Genomic DNA, 24,673 nt, shown 5'->3' on the forward strand with positions numbered 1-24,673 from the left:
GAGAGTGATGGTCCCCCAAGGGACATTCGGTGAAGTCCAGAGATGTTCTTGGTTGTCACAAGTGGAAGGGGGCCACTACTGACCTCTAGTGGGTTGCATCCAGGGATGCTGCTAAATATATAAAGTGCCTGGAATAGCACAATATCACAGAATTATCTGGTCCAAAACATCAGTGGTGTCGAGGCTGAGAAACTGCTCTGTGGTAAACAATATCAATATGGGTATATTAGATCCATTACCGGTTCTCAACTTTTAGACTCAACCTTTGTGTGCAAAGCATGGAAGCCTTCATTATATTTTAGGACACAGTGCAGATGTTATCAACCTTGAGAGCATAAAAGTTAGAAATGAGAAAAGTAGGGGGTGGGGAGGCCAATGTGGGAGGAAGAGCTGAAGGAGAGTTTAAATGTGGTTAAAACTCTCATCCTCGAAAGTGTGTGTATGGGAACTCCGTTATCACTGCATTAGAAACTATATGTCATAGCACAATATGACAATGGCATTCACACTATTGTCTGTCACAATTACGGGAGAAGGCAGGACTCAGCTGGGGGCCTCCTCATTGACACTGCAACCAGCCTGAATCAGAGATGGGGGTGACAGAGACCCCACCCCTCACAGGAGGCATGTCAAGCCTCTGCAGACATATTTTCAAACCACTCTGGAATTAGTATGTTTTCTCTTGGTTGGAAATTGCTTGCTTCAAACTGTAAATGTAGCCAATAGGGAACCAAAACAGGAAGGCAATTATATTGACTGAGAAAGGGGAGAAAGAATGGCGTGGGCAGTAAGATTTCATGTCATACCAGAAAATTGGTAGGAGACTTCCCAGACCTGCTCTCTCTGGAAAGTGTAATACAGCATGCCATCTACATATATGAAGAATGTCTTCATGGCATAGATAGAAGAATTGAGACCGGTTGCCTGAGAGGAACACATCCAAGGGTAGGAAAGTATGGGATAGCCTTTTGTGGCATTTTATGATAAGCCCATTTCACAAATGTAATCTTTTAGCAATGAAGTGGTATGATCTTGATAAGATTTTTAAATTCACATGGAAAAGAAAAACATGCATCTGGCTTGTGTTTCAAGGGCTTGCAGAAGAAAGCCTCACTGGTAGAAGGTGTGAGCTATCACCAGCCTCATGTGGGCGCTGCAGTAGCATATCTCACTGCTTCCCCATGGGTGGAAGACTTATTTTCTTTTTGCCTTGTGTGGCTGCTAAAATGCAATGATTCTATACACTGCGCCACAGCCACTAAACCCAGGGGCTGATGTAGTTTACCAACCAGAGTGGTTTATAAATCTGTTTGCAGGGCAGGTGCCAGGTTGATTGATGCTCCCCACTTGTTAAAAGAAGCACACGGATTATTGGCAGGGAGGCAGCGCGAGTGCTAATGAGATTTCGGGTTGCTCTGGTCATCCCGTGGCTCTCCTGTTTCACGTGGCAGGAGTAAGGATCCACAGTCCAGCATCACCAGAGTCATGTACCGGGGGTGAAGCCAGGGGACTGGAGTGGCAAAGCGTGGCCAGATAAGTCAAATCAAGGACAGAGTGCTGAGTCATTATCCTGTTTATCAGGTTATCCATCTTGGTTAGGCAATGAATTGCAGAGATCTAGGAAATTAACCACCGGAAATCACATTGAGAGGAGCGTGGCTGCAGAGATGTTAGGCCCCCCGCACTGAGTTAGGCGGGGTCTGGCCAAGCTCATCACAACAGGAACCAGGGCCGTCAACTGGGAGATGAAAGGTTAGCTGCCTAGCATGTGGAGGAGATGTGGAGTTTTATACCTGAGCAACTAGTTTGGTGGGGGGCCTTGTCCTGAATTCAATGAATATTTTTCTTTTTTATTGAAACTGAAGCTGGAAACTGTTGTGTCTTAGCCTGGATAGGTCAGGTTATAGTGGAGTAACAAGGAGCCCCAAAATCTCATTGCCCTAAGACAGGGAAAGCACTCCTCCGACTGACCAGTGCCCATGCCATACCAGGTATTATATATAGGGTTTTTCCCCCAAATTTTAAATATCACCTTTGAATATAATATATTTTGGCAGAAAGAAAAATCATTTTTATATCTGATCTGGACATCCAACTTTAACTGAGCAGCATATTTATTTTAGTATGAAATCTAAATTCTTGCTTCTTACATCCCTTTGCTATTTAATGTCTTAGAATTCATTCTGCAGTGGACAAAAAACCATGAGGTACTGTTTCTTTGTGTTGTTGGAGGTAGAGTCAAAAACTGGGGTAAATAATTTGCAACAACACGGATGGAGCTGGAGGGTATTATGCGCAGTGAAATAAGCCAGGCAGAAAAAGACAAATACCAAATGATTTCCCTCATTTGTGGAGTATAACAACGAAGCAAAACTGAAGGAACAGAACAGCCGACTCACAGACTCCAAGAAGGGACTAGTGGTTACCAAAGGGGAGGGGTGTGGGAGGGTGGGTGGGAAGGGTGGGAGAAGGGGATTGAGGAGTATTATGATTGGCACACATGGTGTGGGGGAGGTCATGGGGATGACAGTGTAGCTCAGAGAAGACAAGTAGTGGCTCTGTGGCATCTTACTACACTGATGGACAGTGACTGCAATGGGGTATGGGGAGAACTCGATAATGTGGGTGAATGTAGTAACCACATTGTTTTTCTTGTGAAACCTTCATAAGAGTGTATATTGGTGCTACCTTAATAAAAAAAAAAAAGGACAGGGATAAATAATGCTGATACGGTAAGATGTTAATTTAAGAGAATCAACACAATTAGCAGAATATGCCTTTCTGTACTTTAACAACAGGAAAATAAGAGTTGATATATGTAGCAGGAAAATGTCATATGTAGCTGCCCGAAAGGTATCCTCTCTACGTTTGTATGGTCCTTCACTGTGTAAATCTCATCTTGTCTAGGTAAATTCCAACACTCGACTGGACTCAGCCTCCCTTGAGAGAAAGCAAGGTGTCCTGAGGATTCAGGCTTGTGATCTAGCCTCTGCCAGTGGGATGCACCTGTGGGAGGCTTTGCTTCCAGCGTGGGAAAGAGGAAGAATGTGGGCGTCCATCTGGTTGCATGGGACTAGGGGGAGGCAGTGGGGTTCTGAAAAACCTGCCTGATCTGTTAGCTTCTGAATCATGGCAGAAGCAGCCAGTTCGTGGTGGGCCTCTCTGTGGTTCCAGGCATTGACCCCAGGAGGTCAGCTGGAGGCTGTCCTTCCACCCTGTCAACAGCGCAGGGCTCTGTCAATCTGTCAATACTCCACGACACATCTCCTTCTGCGGAAATGAGGTAGAGCAGATTGTTGTCTGCAACTAAAATCCTTGACTCATAAAGCATCTCTCAAAAGTAGATACTGTTTTCAAGATACTTTGAAGAATGTGTAAACATGGTGAGAAATGGGTTGTTTTATACAACACATGTATCAGCACTACAGGAAGCTATGCAAGTGTGCAGGAGAGAAGAACATTGCAAATTGTAGGAGGATTAAACTGTGCTCCTGAAGGGTAGCATCCCTTCCCCAGTGGTGTCAGTCCTGCCATGTGGATCTTTGATTTGGGGTGTGTGAATTCTTCACCTCCTGGTAGCCTGTAGGAATGCCACTACATTGATGTCCTCAATTCAATAGAGTATTTGATGTGGTCTTATTGAGAGTTCAGTCTTTTCAAGGATTATAAGCAGACAATAGAAGCATTACTTCTGAAACCTGCTTAAATTAGGGGGAATTCTGGTCACATCTCAAAGCAAATGAGAATATGCAGGTGTGTTCATTTTTAAAAAAGCAAGTAAAATATTTGTCCCAGACTTTATCCTGGGAAGTTTCTCTCCTGACACAGAGCAGCTTTATAACACCTGAGTCTGTTTCAGGAGCTGCTGCCTCTGGTGCCATTATATGCCCATGGCCCTCCTCTGCATGGGGCAGTTCCCTCACCTGGACCCATCTCAGGTCTCTCTGACCCTCTTCCACATACTGTGATATCCTGGGAACCTGTGCCCAAGTGGGAAGCTTATGTGCCCGGGGATGCATGCTTCTGGCCTGCAGTCTGACAACTCAGAGAAGCCAGACCTCCACAGAGCTTAGCCCTGCTGGCCAACAGCTGCAATGGGACAGCACAGCACACCCCACCCCGCCACCAGCTTTCCCTGCTTGCCATCCCCTCGCTTCTGCCTCTTGCAAATAAATGCGCTCCACCCAGGGCCGTATCTCAGGCTCTATTCAGGGAGAATTCAGACTAATACAATATCTAATTTGCAAAATGGCAAACTGAGGTTGATAATTGTTAAAGAAATGCAAAGCTTACATCTCAAGAATTAGAAAGAGACCCTATAAACCCATGTGCTTTCATCTAGCTACCTGCCTGCTCAGCTTTATTAATGAGGGTTCTTTGTAAGCAAAATAAATTGAATCTTTTCTTTTTAACCACTTTTGAGGTATGGTTGACATGTAGAAAACTGCACATATTTACTGTGTCCAACTCGGTGACTTTGGGAACAAATATTCACCCGTGAGACCATCACCACCCAAGGCCTCAGACCTATGAGAAATGAGGAGGACCCCTGTCTTCCAGGTTGTACCAGACAGGATTGTCGTAACCTGTGGGCAACAGAACACACGTGCACACATGCGCACACACACACATGCATGCAGGTGCACACAGGTTTAAGTAAGCAAGACCACAGCTCTGGAGGCCAGAAGCTCAAAGACAGGGTGTGGGCAAGACCGGGCTCCTTCTACGGGCCTAGTGGGGAATCCTTCCTGCCCCTCCCACTTTGGGGGGGTGTTGACATCCTTGGCATGATAGATGCACCATCCCAACCAATCTCTGTTCCATTGCCGCAGAGCCGTCTTCCCAGAGTGTCTGTCTGATTTCTCTTCTAATAGGAACACCAAGCATGGGCCCCGGGCCTGTGCTAATCCAGCATTACCTCATTTTAACTCAACTAATTACATCTGCAACAGCCCAGTTTCCAAATAAGGTCCTATTGTGAGATTCTGGGTGGACATGAATTGGAGGGCAGGGGACCCTATTCCCTCCAGTACTGTCACATCTGGGTATTTTTCAAATTATGGGGAGCACTTCCTAGGAATCAGGCACTGTGGAAAACACTACAGACCCATGGCAAATGTAAGAAGGGTATTGTTACCATCCTCATGTTAGAGTTGAAGAAAATTAGCCACCAGGAGGCAAGCTGCCCAAGGTCAAATCAAAGGTGGGATTTGAGCCCAGCAGTCCACAGGGAGATTCCCTGACCCTCATCACACCCTCTGCTGGACTTCCACCTGCACACTCTCACCTTTGGGGCCCAAGAGACAGCCCCCAATCCAGCAGCAGCTGGGCAAAGTGGGCAGGAAGAAAGGGACAGATGCAAAACAACCTTCAGAATCTGCTTTTTTTAAACAAATTTTTCTGAAAGCCTCACCAAATGACTTCCATTTATAACTCATAGACCAGAACTGTGTCACAAAGGAAGGACAGCTAAAAAATGCAGAACTTTTAGCTGGGCATCTTACAGCCTTAAACAAAATTGGGGTCTTGTTAGGAAGGCAGAACAGACACCCGGTGAGGCGATAAACTGCCCCTACACACAGATGGATCTCTCAGCGTGCTTTAGAAGATCCCAGTGTAATGTGTCCTCCATCCATGGGCTCAGTCCCCTCTGTTTTAAAATTAATTTTCAAGAGGGATCATGATAAATGGCTGTGCTCATATGCGAAGCAGAAAATCAAGATACTAGAAGCACAAGGAAATTTTAAACAAACGCTCTCATTCTGGTCCAAGCTGTCAGGCCCCTGCATGATGGTTTCCTTGCCATTTTGTGGCAGCAGCCCGTCAGGGCCTTGGCCACCCCGCAGCAGAGATCTCCTGACCGGTTCCCGGCACCACTGTGCGTCAGGAGCTTTCTGTGATGCTGGGAAGGGCCGTGCCCAGGAGCGGCTCTCAGGAGTGGACGCACAAGAGCCTCAACTCCCTCCATGCACCAAGGGCTTATTTTTAAGTGTACATTTCAGATAGTTTCCCTGCAGGAAAATATATGATCATATATATCAACATACTGAAATATATAACATACATGATATATTCTATAATATCAACCAACCCCTGCAGGATGAAACTCCAGGTGCCCACCCACCATGGGGGGCTGCCTCGACTTCCCCACTCCCCAGCTGACATTTTCTGCCCCCCACCCCCACCTCCCACCAATAAATTGCCCTGAGTCCTTGTGCAAACATCTGTTTCTAGGAGGGATCCAAACTAAGACATGGGTCATGGTGTCCCCCCAAAACAGGGCCAGTTGTTCCCTTACAATAGATGATAATGACTTAGATACCAAGAAAAGGACCTCTGACCTCACTTACAAGGTTGTCCCCTTTCTTAAGGCCACAGTCCCCTTCTCCTCCCCTATTCTTCCTCTTTCTAGCCTCAGGGAGCCAGAGGCTGTGGTGTGCTGTGTTCACATACCCAGTAAGCCCTGTGGTGTGCACAGGATGTCCAGGTAGCAGAAAGGGGGTTTGACGCTGCCAGTAAGGGCCGTGTCTTCTCAAGAGATCCCTGCCTTATTTCCTAGGCTCTGAGAGCTGTGATACATGGAACCTAGGGCAGCAACAGCTGAGCTTTCTGGGGTTTTCCAGGCACCAAGATCAGAGCAGCTGTAGGTTTTGTCTCGGTGCACACCAAGCTCTGAGGTGTGCTTCCACCATCATGCTTGTCTTGAGTAGAGGCTTTTGTGAGCCATCCCCATACCATTCACCTCCTGGCAAAAGCAGAACTATGTAGGACAGGAGGTTCTGGACATCAGAGAGTTGGAAATGCATGGGGAAGCCAGGAAATCCTGGGCCTGGAAGCTCAGCCACTAATCCCCACCACGATCCTGCAGGCAGAGGAATGTGTCTATTCCATAAGAAAACACCCCAGAACCTGCAGGCTTCTGGCAGCTCACCAGTCATGCCCAGCGTGCGTTCCAAGTGTTATTGACCCTAAATGAGCAACTGCAGTAAAGGCCTCTGAGTTTCATCTCTGGAGCCGCATGCTCTTCATGGTTCTGTCACAAAAACTACATTGTTTTCCTAAAACTGGTGTCAAAAGTCACAATGCTGCTCCCCCGATCTGCTCTTTCCTTGGAGATAAGCCCATTTGGAACAGAGAGTTAAAGAGTGCTTTCCACATCTTCCCGAACTGTGAATGGTTCCTTTGGGTCTTTATCCTTCAGAGCAGGAAAATATGCATGGCCTCCCCTCCCCAGATGCAGCAGGAAGTAGCATCCCGTTCTGACTTTGCCCCTTCATTGTTATGCCATGTTTGCACCCAAAATAAAATCGAAGCAGTCTGGGAACCCACAGAGGAGAAAAAAACCAAGTGCACAGGCAATGGGGCGTTTGGAGGCCTATGCATATTCAGGCAGCGTAAGGCATGGTCTTTGAAATTCAGGAACATTCCAAGTTGGAGTCTTGTCTTTTAGAATTCAAAAAAGTGAAAAAAAAAAATACAGTTTCATCTCCAAAGGCTAAAGCAAATGAGCTAATTATAAGATGAACCTAATCCTATAAAGGAAAAGTAAGATCTTATATAAGAAATATAAAGTTAACATAAGGAAAACAGTTATGTAATTTTGGATGATAAACTTCTATTCCTTCTTCTGGCGTGCTACTAAAGAGGTGTTGGTGATTTCACATGAAAATCGAATTTACAAGAATCTTTGCAAGCCTATCTCTGACGAGGATGTAAAAGCCCCCCTGGCCAGCTCCTAGCATCCATCCAGACGTTTGTTGCCCTACCAAGCATAGGCCAGACAAGCCCAGGCTTGCAGAGAGAGCCCTACGTGCAGGCTGGTATAGCTCTGGTTAGAGGCACGATCGGCACACACATGATGGATTGAACACAGAATGTCATGGGCTAGAATTCAAAGTCTTGTTATACAGAGATTGCGGGTTGTATGAGGACGTCGATCCTCATGCAATTAGAGGGGACAATCCCTGGGGACAGAAATGAGATGCCCTCCGGGTTCTTGGGGCTCAGTTTTCTCCATCTGAAAAATGGGCTCATTTGCTCTCCCTGGACCCTGGCAGTTCACAAAGCACAAGAATTCTTATACTAACTGAAGAAGGCAAGGTGCATCAGAGACAGGCCCAAAGTAAAGACACCTGCTCAGTGTCTGGGAAGAGCAATGGAGAAACAGGGAGCCCAGAGAAATGGGTTCCTCCCAGGCTGCGCTGCAGAACAAGGAGACAGGTGGGGGTTCCAGGCCCCACCCCTGGAGTCCTCGTTTGTGCATCTGACACTTGGAGGTGCTGGAGGGCAGACAGCATATACAGCCCCATAATGAATAACCATAAGAAAAAGCAAAACAGCAACTGTGCTGGTGCCACAAAGCAGTTGGTTCCTTGCCTTATTTCTGAGGCTGGGGGGCTGTGATGTTCTTGGTTCTGAGAGCAAATACCAAGGGCAGGCAGAGAGGTCCCGCAGGACAGGGTCTTGAGCTGAGCTATAAGGGAAGTGTTCATAGGCAAAATGCATATTTGTGTGTGTGTTGGAGGAGTGCACATGTGTGTCACACCGGTGTGACTGTGAGCATGTCACTGTGGCTGTAACAGCATTCCAGGCCTGTACAGAGGCCAGGGCCCGGGGAGCCTGGGGAACTGGCAGGAGGCAAAAGAAAGCCAGGTGGACAGAGTGTGGAGATGGGAACCACTCAACCTCCGCACACCCCACGTCCTGCACGAGGGGTGTTACTAATCTCAGCTGCATTTAGGGCAGCACTTAAGCTGGCTGCTTAAGCTGGCGTGATTTTGTGTGGTCTCAGACCTAGTGGAGTGGCTGTGGATGAAGGCCTCCCGCATTCACATCCCACCTTCATGGCTTTCTGGCTGTGTGACCTTGGACAAGGTACAAAACCTCTCTTTGCTGACTGCTCTGTGGAAAGAACCCTAATGCCTGTTGGGACGCAGTGAGAGTTAATAGGCCCACATTTGTAAAGCACTTAGAACAGTTCCTGGCACAGAGAGAGGTTGGTCAGACAGCACTGAGGACAAATGGCCCCCTTGCCTCCACCCGTCATATGCTCCCTGCGGGGGTCTGGTGCTGATGGAACACCCTCTCCATGACAGGACGCCTCAGCTGGCACTGGACGCTGCGGTCCCTCCCAGGGAGGCTGGGAGGGCAGCCCTTGCACAGAGGGATGACATGAAGGCTGTGTTTGCTCTTGCAGGAGGCGGAGATCCTGAACACAGCCATCCTCACAGGGAAGGCGGTGGTGGTCCCAGTAAAGGTGGTCTCTGTGGAGGAGGATGGCACCGTGACAGACCTGCTGAAGGCCGTGGAGTGCCGGTCATCTGATGAAGACGTGATTAAGGTAAGTTGCCCCCCGTGCCCATGGGAATCACTGGGCCTGTCAGGAGAGTACCCTGCACAGAAACACTGGGCAAGGACCGATGTTTGCCAGGTGCTTCTGGCCTCTTCCCAGCTCCCTGTGGAGCCTGGGGGGATGCAAGAGCCCCCACCCACAGAGAGGCCACACTCCCCACCGCCAGGCTGTGGAGGCCGGAAGCGAGTCAGAGCCCAGCCTGGCCAGCGCGTGGCCCCAGGAGGTTCCCCAGCACGGGGCGTGTAAAGTCAGTAGTCTGTGAGTGCGCGGTTTCACTAGCTTTGTTTAACTGCTCAGGCCACAGGAGACCAGGAGGATCCCTCTCCATCCCCTGGCCAGCTCCAGAAGACCCGAGAGTTAGGAACACAGGGACAGCTTTCTGTAGGTTGGCACATGCCCTCCTTCTGCCTCCTTTCTCTTCTTAAACTGCCTGCAGAAATGATGTAAAGGCAGGCCGGCAGGCAGATGCATTGGGCGCCGGGTCTCTCCCTGTGGCACACTTCCAGTCAACCAGGGAGATGAGCTCGTCACGTCCCCACCGCCCACTCCAGAGTCATGGCTGTGCTGGCATACACAGCTGCAGCCTCACTGGGCCAGCCACCCACAAGTGAGGGCTGGGCCAGGGGCGGTGGGACAGCTCTCCTCAAGGGTTCCGGAACAGCCAGCGTCTCCTGGCCAGTCTGGGCAGAGCCTCTGCTCTGATGGGGACCAGTGTTTCCGCCCAGTGGAAGGCGGTGGGCAGACGCAGACGGAATCCCCATGATGTGCTAGGTCCTCTTCAAGACTAGGACCCACGTTCGCAGCTCACCCCACGTCCTCAGGTGCCCGGGGAGGAGGCAGAGATGTGAGAAAGTGGCAGGCAGTGGGCCTCATACAGAACCCACACTGCCCCCTGCAGGCCCCTGGGCGTCAGCACATGGCAGGTGCCCCTGCAGCTGCCCAGACCAGTATCCTGGCTCATCCTTGCTTTCCCGTCTTCTCTCTCCCCATATCCAATCCTTCAGCAAATCCTGTTTTCAATGCCTTTATAACAAACCCAGGACCCAGCCCTTCTCTGTGGTGCCCTGCCCCCACCCCAACCTAACCCAGCCTGTCTCCCCTAGCTCAGTGCAGTGACCCCCTCGCTGGCTTCCCAGAGGTCACCTTTCCCAGTGTCCCCACCCCCAGTCTCTCTTCAGGCAGCAGCCAGGGTGATCAAGTGCAGATCTGAGGACGAGGTTCCGGGGCTCAGAACCACCCCCAGGCTTCCCTCCCACCATGAAGCCAAAGCCAACGTGGCTACAAGGATATGGAGAATCCAACACCCCTGGCCCCTCCTGCCCCACTGCCCCACTGCCCCTCTGCCCCTCCTGCCCCTCCTGCCCCACTGCCCCACCTGCCCCACTGCCCAACCTGCCCATCCTGCCCCTCCTGGCACACCTGCCCCTCCTGCCCCACTGACCCACCTGCCCCAATACCCCTCCTGCCCCACCTGCACCACTGAACCACTGCCCGTCCTGCCCCACCTGCCCCTCCTGCCCCACTGCCCCTCCTGCCCCACCTGCCCCACTGACCCACTGACCCACCTGCCCGTCCTGCCCCTCCTCCCCCACTACCCCACCTGCCCCTCCTGCCCCACTGCCCCACCTGCCCATCCTGCCCCTCCTGGCACACCTGCCCCTCCTGCCCCACTGACCCACCTGCCCCTCCTGCCCCACTACCCCACCTGCCCCACCTGCACCTCCTGCCCCACCTGCACCACTGAACCACTGCCTCTCCTGCCCCCACTGCCCCTCCTGCCCCACCTGCCCCATTGACCCACTGACCCACCTGGCCCTCCTGAACCACCTGCCCCTCCTGCCCCACCTGACCCTCCTGCCCCACCTGACCCACTGACCCACTGACCCACCTGCCCCTCCTGCCCCACTGCCTTCCTGCCCCACCTGCCCCACTGACCTACTGACCCACCTGGCCCACCTGCCCCTCCTGCCTCTCCTGCCCCACCTGCCCCACTGCCCCACTGCCCCACTTATACACCTGCCCCTCCTGCCCCACTGCCCCTCCTGCCCCAACTGCCCCACTGACCTACTGACCCACCTGGCCCACCAGCCCCTCCTGCCCCACCTGCCCCACTGACCAAACTGCCCCTCCTCCCCCCACCTGCCCCACTTACACACCTGCCCCTCCGGCCCCACTGGCCTTCCTGCCCAACCTGCCCCTCCTGACCCAACTACCCCACTGACACACTGCCCCTCCTGCCCCACCTGCCCCACAGATCCACTGCCCCTCCTGCCCCACATGCCCCTCCTGCCCTGCCTGCCCCAATAACCCTTCTGCCCCAATACCCCTCCTGCCCCACCTGCCCCACTGACCCACTGACACACCTGTCCCCCCTGCCCCACTGCCCCTCCTGCCCCACCTGCCCCACTACCCCTCCTGCGCCACCTGCCCCGCCTACCTCACCTGCCCCACCTGCCTCTCCTGCCCCACTAACCCTACTGGCCCACCTGCCTCTTCTGCCCCACCTGCCCCACTGACCCACTGACCCACCTGTCTCTCCTACCCCAATACCCTTCCTGCCCCACCTGTGCCTCATGACCCACCTTCCCCACTGACCCACTGATCCACCTGCCGCTCCTGCCCCACTGCCCTTCCTGCCTCACCTGCCCCTCCTGCCCCTCCTGCCCCACCTACCCCACTGACCCACCTGGCACTCCTACCACTCCTGCCCCACCTGCTCCTCCTGCCCCACTTGCCCCACCTGCCTCTCCTGCCCCACTAACCCTCCTGCCCCACCTGCCCCACTGACCCACTGACCCACCTGCCCCACTGACCCACTGCCCCTCCTGCCCCACCTGCCCCACTGATCCACTGACCCACCAGCCCCTCCTGCCCCACTGCCCCACTAACCCACCTGCCCCTCCTGCCCCACCTGCTCCTCCTGCCCACCTGCCCCTCCTGCCAACCTGTCCCAATACCCCTCATGCCCTACCTGCACCTCCTGCCCCACCTGCTCCTCCTGCCCACCTGCCCCTCCTGCCAACCTGCCCCAATACCCCTCATGCCCCACCTGACCCACCTGCTCCTCCTGCCCCATCTGCCCCACTGCCCCACTGCCCCTCATGTCCCACTTGCCCCACCTACCCCTCCTGACCCACCTGCCCCACCTGCCCCACTACCCCTCCTGCGCCACCTGTCCCTCCTACCTCACCTGCCCCAACTGCCTCTCCTGCCCCACTGCCCCTCCTGCCCACCAGCCCCACTAACTCACTGACCCACCTGCCCCTCCTGCCCCACCTGCCCCTCCTGCCCCTCCTGCCCCTCCTGCCCCACCTGCCCCACTGACCCACTGACCCACCTGCCCCTCCTGCCCCACCTGCCCCACTGACCCACTGATGCACCTGCCCCACCTGCCCACCTGCCCCACTGCCCCTCCTGTCCCACCTGCCCCACCTGCCCACCTGCCTCACTGCCCCTCCTGCCCAAGCTCAGGACTCACGCTGGCAGTGCTCCCTCTGCCTGTCCCAGCCACACTGCAGGCAGGGCTCTTCCTCCCACGTCAGACCCCCCACCCTCTGCCCCACCAGGGGGCTGCCAGGCCTGCTCCCCGCGTCAGCTTCCCAGGCCTTTCCTGAGCAGCCTGAGTAAAATGCTCCCACCCACTCCCAGCCACAGCTCTTCCCCCAATTCCTGCCTATTCTCCATCAGTAATATTTATTCATAGGTCATCTGTTTATAATATAGTTTGTATACTTACATATTATATATTTTTTTCATGGATATTATATATATTACAATTTATGTATTGTCTGACTACCTCCCTGGGACATAAGCTCCAGGAGGGCGGTGCTGTTTTGATTCACTTCATTCACTGCTGCACAATCCTGAGGCAGAGTGTATGGACTCAACTCATGTGTGCCCAGTAAGTGAACAAGGAACACTCAAGAGAAAATGTATAACTGCATCATTAAATGGTTGTCAGGGGAGGTACTTAAACACAGACATAAAGGATGAATGTGCACCCAGTTATGGATCAAAAAATTTAACTAAAAGATGTTCTTTGTGCTGTGCAGCCACACTCCTTAGCCACCTGTGATTTCAGCTGTAGCTGCACATGCATCTGGCAGTGTCCCACCTCTAATGCCTAGTGAGTCTCTCAAGCCTACCTCTCTCCCAAAGTTGGGAGAGCTTTCTCGGCCCTCCTGGGAGGTAGGTGCCCCCAGGGGCAACTCTCAACCAACAGGGATGAGTGTCAGTGGGTAAGGGCCACTGTCTCCATCCTTCTGAAAGTCTCTGCATTTGATAGTATACCACAGAGGCCACCTGGAAAGATAGGGTTAAGCCCCAGGTGCTCACAGGGGTAATAAAATCAATAATACCTTTTATTGCTGTCTTCCTCCTTCCTTTTCTTGTCTTCCTTGCTGTCCTCATACCTGCTGCCAAGAATCACCTCCTTACCTGCACCTAATCCTTGTCTCAGGCTCAGTGAGTCCAAATTAAGGTACAGAGGTGTGAGAAAGCATGGGGTGTTTGGCAAACTCTCATAACTCAGCATGGTCTGAATGCAGAAGGTTTATTGTTCATGATAATGATAAAAATAATAACTCCCTTTTAGGAGCATTTACTATGGGCTAGGCACAGAAAGTATTGACCTCCCAAGACTGGCAAGATCCCCATTTGAAAAATGAGGAAACTGAGGCTCAGTTCACTAGTCAAAGATCATACTCTAATGCAAAGAGATGTAGTTGCAGAGGTGAGTCTAATAACTCAGATGCCAGAGAGCCAGGAATGCTGGCTTAAGGAGTTTAACTTGACACTGTAGATGGAAAGATAATCCTTGTAGGCGGTTAACAACAGGATGGCCAGACTACATAATTTCATTATTATTTCATAAACAAGCCTTGACTGAGTGCCTGCTTTTTGCCATGGAGAATGATGGGTGAGTGATGGGTCAGAGTCAGCAACCAGGGTCAAGAAGTTCAACCCAGCCTGCTCCAGCCCCTTCCAAACTGTTCTGCTTTTCAAGATCCACGATGATACATTTCCTCCATAAAGTCATCTGTGATGAATTGATGTCTTATCAAGTCCCTATGCAATTCAATCTAGGTATTTACTGAGTGCCCTCTAACACCAGACTCTGGGATAAAGGACACTGAGATGAACCTGTAGAGAGGAGGGATCTCAGAAACCAGATATGGCAGGGAGGTTTGTTACTTACAGTTTGATTAGCTTCAGGTTTGCAGCATTGTACATTTACTTTCACACTGTAGAAAGTTCCTTTATTGGTTTTACAACCACTTTGAGTTCCCTCCTGGTTGTACAGCCTGCAGGAACATGGCTGATTCCTGCTGTGGACGTTTCTGCTCTGCCTCACCCGTTTTCAGAAGCCTTTCTTCTGATAACAGTAACATGATTTTTTCCAGGAAATCCTTCTATGTATTTGCACTAAATCCAGGCAGTATAAATGGTGTTGTTGTCTCCACCTCAACTTCCAGAGCCCATGTGGCTCCAGTGGCCAATAAATCATTGCTTCCCTCTGGACACTCATGGGCTCAGGACAGTGTCCAATCCTGGCCAAGGAAGTGCCTTTGGCTGGAGACTGGCTGGAGCTCTTGTGGAAGAAGTCCTGTCTCTCCTCTTGTTCTCATTCACCATCCTTGAAAGGGGATCCTGGAGTTGCCGGGTATCATTTTGAGAAAGGAGCCTGCCATGGAATTGCAAGCAACAGAGGAGGCCAGAGCCACTGTGCAGGAAGTCCATCCTTAAGACACCACCCAGAGCGTGAATCCCAGACACGACTAGACTTTCCCTGAACATGAGCCCACAGATTCCTTTGTGAAAGCGATTCGAGTTGGGCTTGTAATACCAGTCACCAGAGAAGCCCTCACTTGTATCTGCCCCCTCAAATGCCCAGAATGACCTGAGTCACCCTGGGGCTCATGCAGTCCCCCTCAGCAATGCAGCAGACTAAGGGAACGTGGAAAGCCTGTCTGGGTTCAGTTCTGCCTCCATCCAAAAGCTTCACAGCCCCAACGTACAGCTTAAAAATCAAAACCCACAGCCTGCACAGCTGCCGCCGCACTGCTCTGAGCACAGATGTTGAGAGTCACTTGGTATAGACAATGTTTAGTGTCCTTCGGGGGCCCTTGAGAAAGGAAGCCGAGGGATCCATGGAGGTGTCCCGGCCACCTGTGCAGCTGCCAGAGCCTCTGGTGCACGGCCTGCCTCCAAGCCCTGGCTTGTTATTTTTGTTCGCTTGCTCTCCCTCCTCCGGCCAGAGGCCCAGGAGGCTGTTCTCTCCCATCCTCACCTAAACCTCCTTTCAGGAGACTCACTGGAAGCTCATTCCACCAACTGAGCTGGAAATTCCAAGAAGGCGCGTGGCCTTACGCCTCCCACAGCTACTGCCTTTGTCAGAAGGCGCGGTTCCCTAACGGGTGCATTCAGACAGCAACAATATATCCGTGGTTCTTAGGGGTTGGGGATAACAGGAAATCCCACCCACACTGAGGTAAGTTTAAAAATGTTATCGGCTGACATCATTGGGAAGTCCAGTGTCAGGGCTAGCTGGCGGGGGTTTTATTCAGAACCTCCAAAGGTACGGCAAGAACATTCTCTCCCTCTCCCTGTCTCTCTCCCCCATCCTGTGGACACTGCCTTCCGTGGGAGCTTATTTCCACACAGGCTGCCCTTGTGGGGGCAAGGTGGAAGCCTCAGAACTGGCTCAAATCCAAGAGGAAAGACATCTGCCCCCGGCCAGTCCTGTATAAATGCTCGGAAGCTCTGGTGCCACCTATTTAGGTCACCTCATTATCCTCACGCCAAGCCCTGCCGCCAGCACCCTAACACACTGATATCCAGGGACAAAACCACCCCAAAGCATGGAACTACAAGGCACACTGGGGAGGGGACCCAGGCAGGCCCATTGCTCTTATCCCTGAGCAGGGCAGGGGCCCCCAGGGACAGAGTGGCAAAGTTCCCACAGCCATTGGGGCCCGCAGAGCCTCGGGGGTACGGAGCTCCACTGCAGGGCGAGGGCAACCACCCTGTCACAGAGCCAACCCACGGCACACGCGGGGGTGAGGGTGGACGGGGCTCCAGCATCACTCCTGAAATGTCTGTGCGGGGTTCTGCCGCTTGTGGGCTCAAGCGTTCATGAACAGTTCCTAGATGGACAGGCATCTCCCCAGTCCCACAGCCCCGTCCTCCAATGGCCGGGGAGGGAGTCAGCCCCCACCCCCCAGTCTGTTGTCCTCTGGCAACTCTGGTCCCTGCTGGCCACAGAGGCTCTGCTTTCTCACCACAGTGTGTCCCAGCTCAGGGGCCACCCTGGTCCTCCAGCACAGACTCACACCAGTCAGAAACTGGGCACAATAAAGCCTCACGTCTCCCAAGGGCTATCCAAGCCGAATGTGTGCTGTGCGTGATGGAATTTCAGGGACAGCATGAGACGCTTCACGAGCTGCAGAACCAGGCTGTCCCAGAGAGCATGAGCCATGTTTATGAGTGTGAGCTCTTGTGTCAGCTGGCCTGGATCTAAATCCCGGCTGATATGTATATGTGAGAACCAGGCCAGATACTTAACCTCTCTGTTGCTCAGCGTCTTCCCTTGTAAAAGAGACATGAAAACATCTTCATGACATCTTATGGGACATTGTGTCCAATTTGATTCCACATGGCATTGAACAATTACTCTTTCACAGTCTCTTTGCTCACATGTATGTTCTTCTTATAAGTAGGAATATGCCTTTAGCTATATTCTTACCCTTAGGAATATCTGCACTCTCCCTGGGTTTAATCTAAAACTGGACAAGCAGGGTCGAAGTTCAAAGGTGAAATCCACTTTCCACACACGTCCGCATTAGAGCCACTGCTTTTGGCTTTGTCCTCCAGCCCCAAATCTATTCTCATCCCCACAGTGAAAGTAACCCTTGAAGGATAGGAACCGTGTCGCATCACTCCACTCCGATCATCCCATGGCTTCTCTTCTACTGCAGAGTAAAATCTAAACTCCTTGCATCAGCTGCTGAGGTTGTCCAATTCCCCTCATTCCCAGTCCCCTACCAGCCTGACCACACTTGCCTCCTGTCCTCCAGCCACACTGACCCTGGAGACCTGGGGCCTCCCTGGCATGCTCCAGCCCCAGGCCCCACACTGCTGCCCCCTCTGCGGGTACACACGCAGCTCACTCCCTTTAGGACTCGGCTCACGTGTCCCCACCACAACCACACTCCGCCCCGGGCTCTCTCTGTTTCTCCTCATGGAAGTTTTCGCCATGACCCAGCTACATTTTTCCTTGTTACATGTTCACTGTCTGCCCCGAGGAGGGTGAGGACTTGGTTTGAGCCTTGCTGATTTCCCAGGGCTTGCAACAATGCCTGCTGCCTAATAGGCCCTCTGTCAATAGCTGTTGAAAGGAAGGGTCTTACCTAAAAAGTTACAAAGTGAATGAGGGTGAAGAACACCATCTCTCTGGGGTCACGTGGAGGATTGTCAGAATTGTCTCTTCAGTAGGAAACAAATCAGTAAGCAGTAGAACAGCATTCTACTCACTTGCATGAGGAGATACTAATTGTACAGTGGAATTTTCCTGAACCTGCACGGAAAAAAGCAGAAACATTCCCAGGATGGTGGGTGGAACTCCGTCTAGGCCCAAGGGAAAAGGGAGGTGCTCCAGTTGGTGATGGATATTGTGTTGACAGATGATACTTAGAGTTATGTCAAAATGACCTTAGTCCAATTCAGGACACAGTAAAATGTGATGACAGTGGCTTCAGACACAACAAACTGCTTGTAAAGGCCAGAAACAAGGATGAGGTTTGGAGGAAAGGCCCATTGCTGCTCCCTATCTACTGTTTCCTACATGAAGGGAGGCTTGTGACAATGAATTAGGAGGCTTTGGTAGCTTCAATGGGAACAAGAAGCCACAGGCCAGGTATTCCTTTTGCAGAGCCGGGTAGGCAGTGAGACACAGCACAGGAGGATTGTGCACCATTGCTGCCAAGCTTCTAAAGATCAGATGACAAAAATCACACTTTTGAAGTCAAACAATACATGCATGGTCAAAAGGGCTTCCATTTAAAAGATTTCCAAGAACAATTTTTACTACAGCTGAATTTTACCTTTCTTTAGACCTGATCTCTGCAGTAAGATGACTGTCCTCTGCTTACAATGTTCTTTTCCTCAGTCATTCATGTGTGGGCATGGCTGATAGATCTGGGGGAATTCTGGACAGGGGACATACATATTTAACTCATTTCTGTATTTCTGAACTTAACCAAAGGCCTGGCACATAGTAACTACTTAAAAATCATCACTTGTTGAATGGTAAAATCCACCTAGAGCTTTATTAAGCATTGGGAAATGAAGAGGTATAAAGAGGTGAAAAGAATCTCTAGTTCCTTTCCATGGTATTTACAGTTAAATTGACTTTGTTAGCACACATACTCTGTGTTTAATGGGTTACTTCAGTAAAATCATATCGTGAATGTGTTGTTTGCTAAATGCTCAGAGGCATTAGCTCAGGTGTCTGTACACCTGGAGCCAGACCCTCACTGTGAGCTTAGGTTTCCTGCTGGACACCACCTGGTGGCAGCAACCAGAATTACAGGCATAGTAACCAGGATTCTAACACGCCTCTGAGTCATTCATGTGTGGGCATGGCTGATAGATTTGGGGGGATTGCTAACACCTTCCATCTCTGTGATGGAAATTATTTATTTGACCTACTGTTCTGTGACTACAAAAAACATTGTTTTAGGACAAGGGAAAATGTGTTGACAACAGGTGCACTAAGGCATGAGCTATAGGCCATAAGTCATTTGAAATCCTGTAACTAAATGCTGAGGCAGTTAAAAACTGTGTCACATACAGAATGCATGTAATTGGTTCTAAGCCATTGTATCGCTCTTTTGAAACCGAACATACCTTACAACAGTGGTGTTTTGCCTGATGAGTTAGGAGTCAGACCTCTATTGGTGCTAAAATGAGGTATGCAGCTACCAGCTCACACATCACATTTAAAATGTATCTGAGCATGCAACACACCTACTGTGACTCAAACCACAATTTACACCAGAAACTTTCATTAACAGAGATACTGGTAGATAATTAGTGCCAACCCAGTAGCATATTCCTATCTTCTGCTTCCATGGAGTTAAAATAAATAGGGATAAAAAAGAAATGGCCAAAATGTACATGGAGACTTAAAATTAGAGATTATACCTATCCAAAATGGTTTTTTAAGTGTTCTTCAGAGTCTGGCATGGGGAGTTTCTATCTTTAAGAGCTTAACATAAAGCCATGATTTCAATTTTAGGGTGAGTTACAGAAGTTTCTGCTCTTTCCTCTAAGGGAAAGGTCTTTGATCCAAGGAGAGAGGAGGGAGAGTACCAGGAGGTATGATGAGGGTTTGTGGCCAAGATGCAAAGCCAGCCTAGGCAGAACCCATGAGTTAGAGTTCTCACCTTGGACATAGGGTTACAGTCAGTGAAAGTGTGGCCCCAAGTCCTAACTCCAGTCCCCTTTTCAGGCCCTCCAGTCTTTGAGCAACATTTCTCAGGACACATCCACTGGGACAGGGGGTCCAGGGAGCGACTGACATGGCCCGACCAGCAGGTGCAGACAGGGTTCGGAGCTGTAGGAAACAGGGTGATAATACAATTTTTGGTGAGGACCAGAGATGAGCATTTCCGCCACCTCGGAACATAGACATGTTTTTTTCTGAGCCATCTTAAGACTTGAGGGATCCAAAGTTCAGAAGTTACTGTGAAGGCTCCTATGTGGGCTTCAAAGTTAAAGCCATCCTGAAGTGGTTGTGACCAGTCCAATGAGCAGTCTTAAGAGCAAACAATAGTCGTTCAACAAATGTTTATTTAGTTTCCAATGCGCACAAGAAACTGCTCCAGGCACTGTAGGTCAGCAGTGCACAAAACAGAGTCCCTGCCCTCATGATTTAAGTAGGAAAGCAGCAAATCTGAGTTTCTTATATTTCCTTTTTGTTCATAAATACAGTTTCATATATTTTTTTCTTTGTAAGGGAGGAAAATAGATATTTTCATATGTAAAATATCCTGTATAACCTATGTAGTTTCACATACAGATAGATATCCTACATATAACTTTATACATGCAGTTTTCTCCGTAGAGTATGTATATGTGCATTCTTTTACATATTACTAATTATATATTAACATACATATTACATATACATTTATTATATATATATAAAACATATCACCTATTTATATCCTATTTCTCATGTAGAGTTTCATATATATAGTTTCCCTTATAGAGGAGCAAATAAGGATATTTTCACTTGTCTGTATATCCAAGATGCTATATATATTTTACATATATATTCTCTTTTCATATATATATGTATGTTTTATATATATATTGTTTCACATATATAAACACCCTATTTTCATATGTACATATTCTATATATTCATTCGTAGCATATATACCCCATATCCTATCTAATATTTTCATGTAATGTCAATATATCTCCTAGTTTCCCCCTCTGTGTTTTCTCAGCAAGGTGTATGTATGTGCACATATGTGGGTGTGCATAGGTACAAAAATGTATTTGCCTCCCTGAGAAGGTGACTTTGAGCCCAGCTCTAGAGGCTGAGTGAGCTAGTCCTGTGGGAACCAGGGTCAGGACGTTTCAGGAGGAGGAAGGTGAGGGCAGGGTTGGTGGGCAGTGTGGGAGGATGTGGGTGATCATGCTGGGGAGCAGGGCTGGGGCAGTCAGGACATGAGTGTGGGTGCGGGGTCAAGGGGGATGGGGCCTGGACCAGAGGCAGGCGACAGGAGCTCTGGCCACTACTAGGAGACAGAGTGTGGCTGGGCTGTCTTGAATCCCTTGCAATGTGTATTAGTTTTCCATTGCTAGTGTGAAAAAGAATCCACAAATGCATAGACTTTGAAGCATGCATGTATTATCTTACAGTTGTGTAGGTTAGAAGACAGCATGGGTCTCACTGGACTAAAATCAAGGGGTTGGCAGGATGGCGTTGCTTTTAGGATGGTTATAGCAGGAAGTCTGTCTCTCTGACACCTCCATCTCCTAAAGATGTCGGTCAAAGGTTACAAACATCCAGTTATAGGATGCATAAGACCTGAGGAGCTAGTGCACAGCATGGTGACTGTAGCTAATAGTTCTATGTTGTATACCTGAAAGCTGCTGAAAGAGTAGGTCTTAAATGTTCTCCCTGCAAAAATAAACTAATAAACATGTGAGGTGATGGGGCTTTTAACTACCTCATTGTGGTGCTCAGTCATGTGCGGTATGACTTAACATCCCCAGATATCATATACCAATTATATCTCAATAAAGCTGGGGCAAAAGATAGCAAAACACATGTTTAATATTGAAACCAGAGATTTTCCAGTTTTGTCTCCCAGTGATTGCAGAATGCTTAAAACCAGAAGGGATTATGATAGCTATGATATCAAAATAATACATGCAATGCAATTAGATAAAATAAATGTGTTAATAATCATTATAAAAGTAAAAGAATAAACTATTGTTTATATTTCATCAGATTTAATTCATCACTGACTTCTACTTTGATTTCAGAGCCCAGTAAGGAAGAAAAGAGCTGTGACTAAAACATAACGCAAAGCCGAGGCGCTGTGGGTTGTAAAGGACACCTGAGTAGCAGAAAAAGTACAAGTGGGGGAGAGGAAAGAGCAACTTAGGGTTGATGAAATTCAGTCCTTCAAAGGCAGAATCCCATGCTTGTAAACTGTGCTATAGGTGAATAATTTTAAGAAGACATTTTGTTACTCTCCAGTATCATTAGATGCAAGGCAGAAGGCTCATTGGCTGAAATTACAAAGAAGTTCCCACAGAAATTTAAAAATCTGTCTTTGAAAAAGTAAATAAAGGGAACCCAAGCTCACTGCTGTCCTCTTCCCCCTTCAAAGCCAGCACGGTTGCATTTCTGACGATTCTGCTGTTTCATCCATATCTCCCTCCCATGTCCGCTTCTAAGGGCCTTCTGATGGCACTGGCCCCCAGGTAATCCAGGATGGCTTCCCCAACTCATGGCCCGCTGATCACAACCTTAATTCCATCCACCACCTGAATCTCCCTTTGCTGGGTGACATAGTCCCAGGTCCCAGGTTAGAGTGTTGGCACCTTTGGGGCATCTTTGGGGCACATCATCCTGCCTACACAGGCCACCTTGTCAACATCTCAGCCTTCAGCCTCCCAGCTGGGCTTCTTTAGTTATTTAGATGATGGTATGTCACATGCATCCTTTTCTCCTGAACAGACATCTGTGGTTTGGGGGTGACAAAATAAGAGGCCTTTATGACTTTCTCTGGCTGTGCACGGCCTTCTTGTGGATGGAGCGCTACTAATTTTCTTGATCGGTGTGGATGGCCAGGCCACAGTGCCCCTTCACATCCAGTAAACCTGCAACAGCTCCCACGGTGGCCATGTTACAGGTTCCTCTGCACCTCCCTCCTGTCCAGGGCATGGTGGCCACCAGCCCAACATCACCTGACCTCCTGGTCTTAATTCTAAAGCTTGAGCAGGACCAGCTTCCTTCCTTCTCAGCAGTTGGGACCTTGAAAGAGTTTTCACATCAGACCATCTTTGTATTTTCATTGCATTATCTCCAAGCTCCACTGGACACTTTTTAGTCCAGGGGCCCCCAAATGTTCAGATTATAGGTCACCAGCCCCTAAGTTGTGAGAGGAGATAGTTTGGACACCTCCAAATGTGATGAACAATTTTTCTGGGCTTCCTTGCAGTGGCTTATTGGAGAGTCACCCTCAGTGCTTCTTCTCCCTCACATGGAACCAAGGGCCAGAGGTGGTTCCCTCACAGGAGCACTGCCTCCCCCAGTAAAACAACCTCTCTTATCCTGCAGTCCCTCCTCCCTGGTGGGTGTGTTGATTCTCTCGTAATCAAATAGCACTGTGAGTGGTCTGGGAAAGCAGGTGGCCCTGCTGCTGATAATCTCAGACTTTAGGTTCTGCACATGGGAAACCTATTACTCAGCCATGGTCTTAGTCATCAATTCAGTGAAGGCAGAATTCAGCTTAGTAGTTAACATTCTGTTCTATGTGGAATAAAACATTTACCTGTTTCCTGGCATTTCTGATTGCAAAGTTCTGGATAAGCTCATGGAAGCTAAAACTTCTCCCCAGGCCCCTGTTTGGTTAGTACCTTGGGTATATTCCTCATAAACCTAGGAGCATTTCAGCACCAGAGACAGATATATCATGACTGACTTGAGAGGCATTTTCAGCTCACAGAAAATGGGCACATGCCAGGGTAGAGGAAGGAGGGGAGGATGTTGGAAGGTTTCCTGGAGGAGATTGTGACTGTGATTGTGGGGACAGGAGGGAAGACTGGGCAGGCTTCCTGGGCAGATGAAATAGCTAACCCAAGGGATGGGGCATGAGGGGGAATGGCAGTGCTGAATGGCACTGTGAGTGGTAGGATCTGAGCACAGGAAAGCCCATTGAAAGGGCAGGAGATGAAGCTGGACAGGGGGCAGGGTTTCAGCTTTGATGTCATTGACATCATGGGCTGGATCATTATTTTTATTTGGCAGAGGCTGACCTGTACATGGCAGAGTGTGTAGCTGCATCTCTGGCCTTTTTGCTGGATAACCATAGCCCCCCTCCCCACCTGTGGCAACCTATAAACATCTGCAGACACTGCCAATTGTTTAAAGAATTACAGGAAAGAAGTGATGAATTGTAACCTAAAATGATGGTTGGGGTTGCAAAGAAAGGGTAGATTTAAGCCACAGTGAAGAGGTGAAATTGATGTGCATCACTGATTAGAAGTGGCAGGTGATACAGCAGAATTTGTGGATGACTCCCAGGCTCCCAGCTTGGACATATGAGGGGACCGTGGTTCCATTCAGAAAAATACTGACCTTCCAGAAAAGAAGCAGTTTTGTGGGGGACATAAGGGTAAATGTAGTGTGAACAGTATAGAAGGGCTGTGTTTGGGGTTTCAAAAGCTGAGAGACTCAGGTGATCAGGACAGCCAATGTGCTACGCATGAATAAGATATCATTTTGCATATTTGTCATGCTAGATCACTTTTGAGAATCATAGTAGACACTATTGAGGATTACAGGCATAAAGCCATCCCATCCTGGGTCACCCCAAATGTGTCCAAATATGTACCAAGGCAGATCTGCCTTATTGGACAAGGGTGGGTCTGGTATTTAGGGGGAGATTTCTGAGCACAGAGAAACACTGTGAGTCAGGAACCCTGAAGCAGGATCTCACTGGACAACAGCCTGCAATGTAATGCAGTTTCCAAAGGAAAAGTCACCCAGGAAGGTGAAAGTTGGAAAGAACA

General features: G+C 49.6%; 1 protein-coding gene across 3 annotated transcripts in view; it reads left to right on the forward strand.

The window, feature by feature from the left end:
• Positions 1 to 24,673, forward strand: part of TMEM132D (transmembrane protein 132D) — a 510,800-nt gene that overhangs the window by 417,640 nt on the left and 68,487 nt on the right. For all 3 annotated transcript variants that reach the window (XM_036921820.2, XM_036921819.2, XM_036921817.2), the window contains one exon: positions 9,197 to 9,340. In XM_036921820.2, the coding sequence (XP_036777715.2) occupies positions 9,197 to 9,340 (144 nt within the window). The remainder of the gene's footprint in view (positions 1 to 9,196; positions 9,341 to 24,673) is intronic.

This window comes from Manis pentadactyla, chromosome 14, assembly GCF_030020395.1.
Source record: "Manis pentadactyla isolate mManPen7 chromosome 14, mManPen7.hap1, whole genome shotgun sequence".
NCBI lineage: Eukaryota > Metazoa > Chordata > Mammalia > Pholidota > Manidae > Manis > Manis pentadactyla.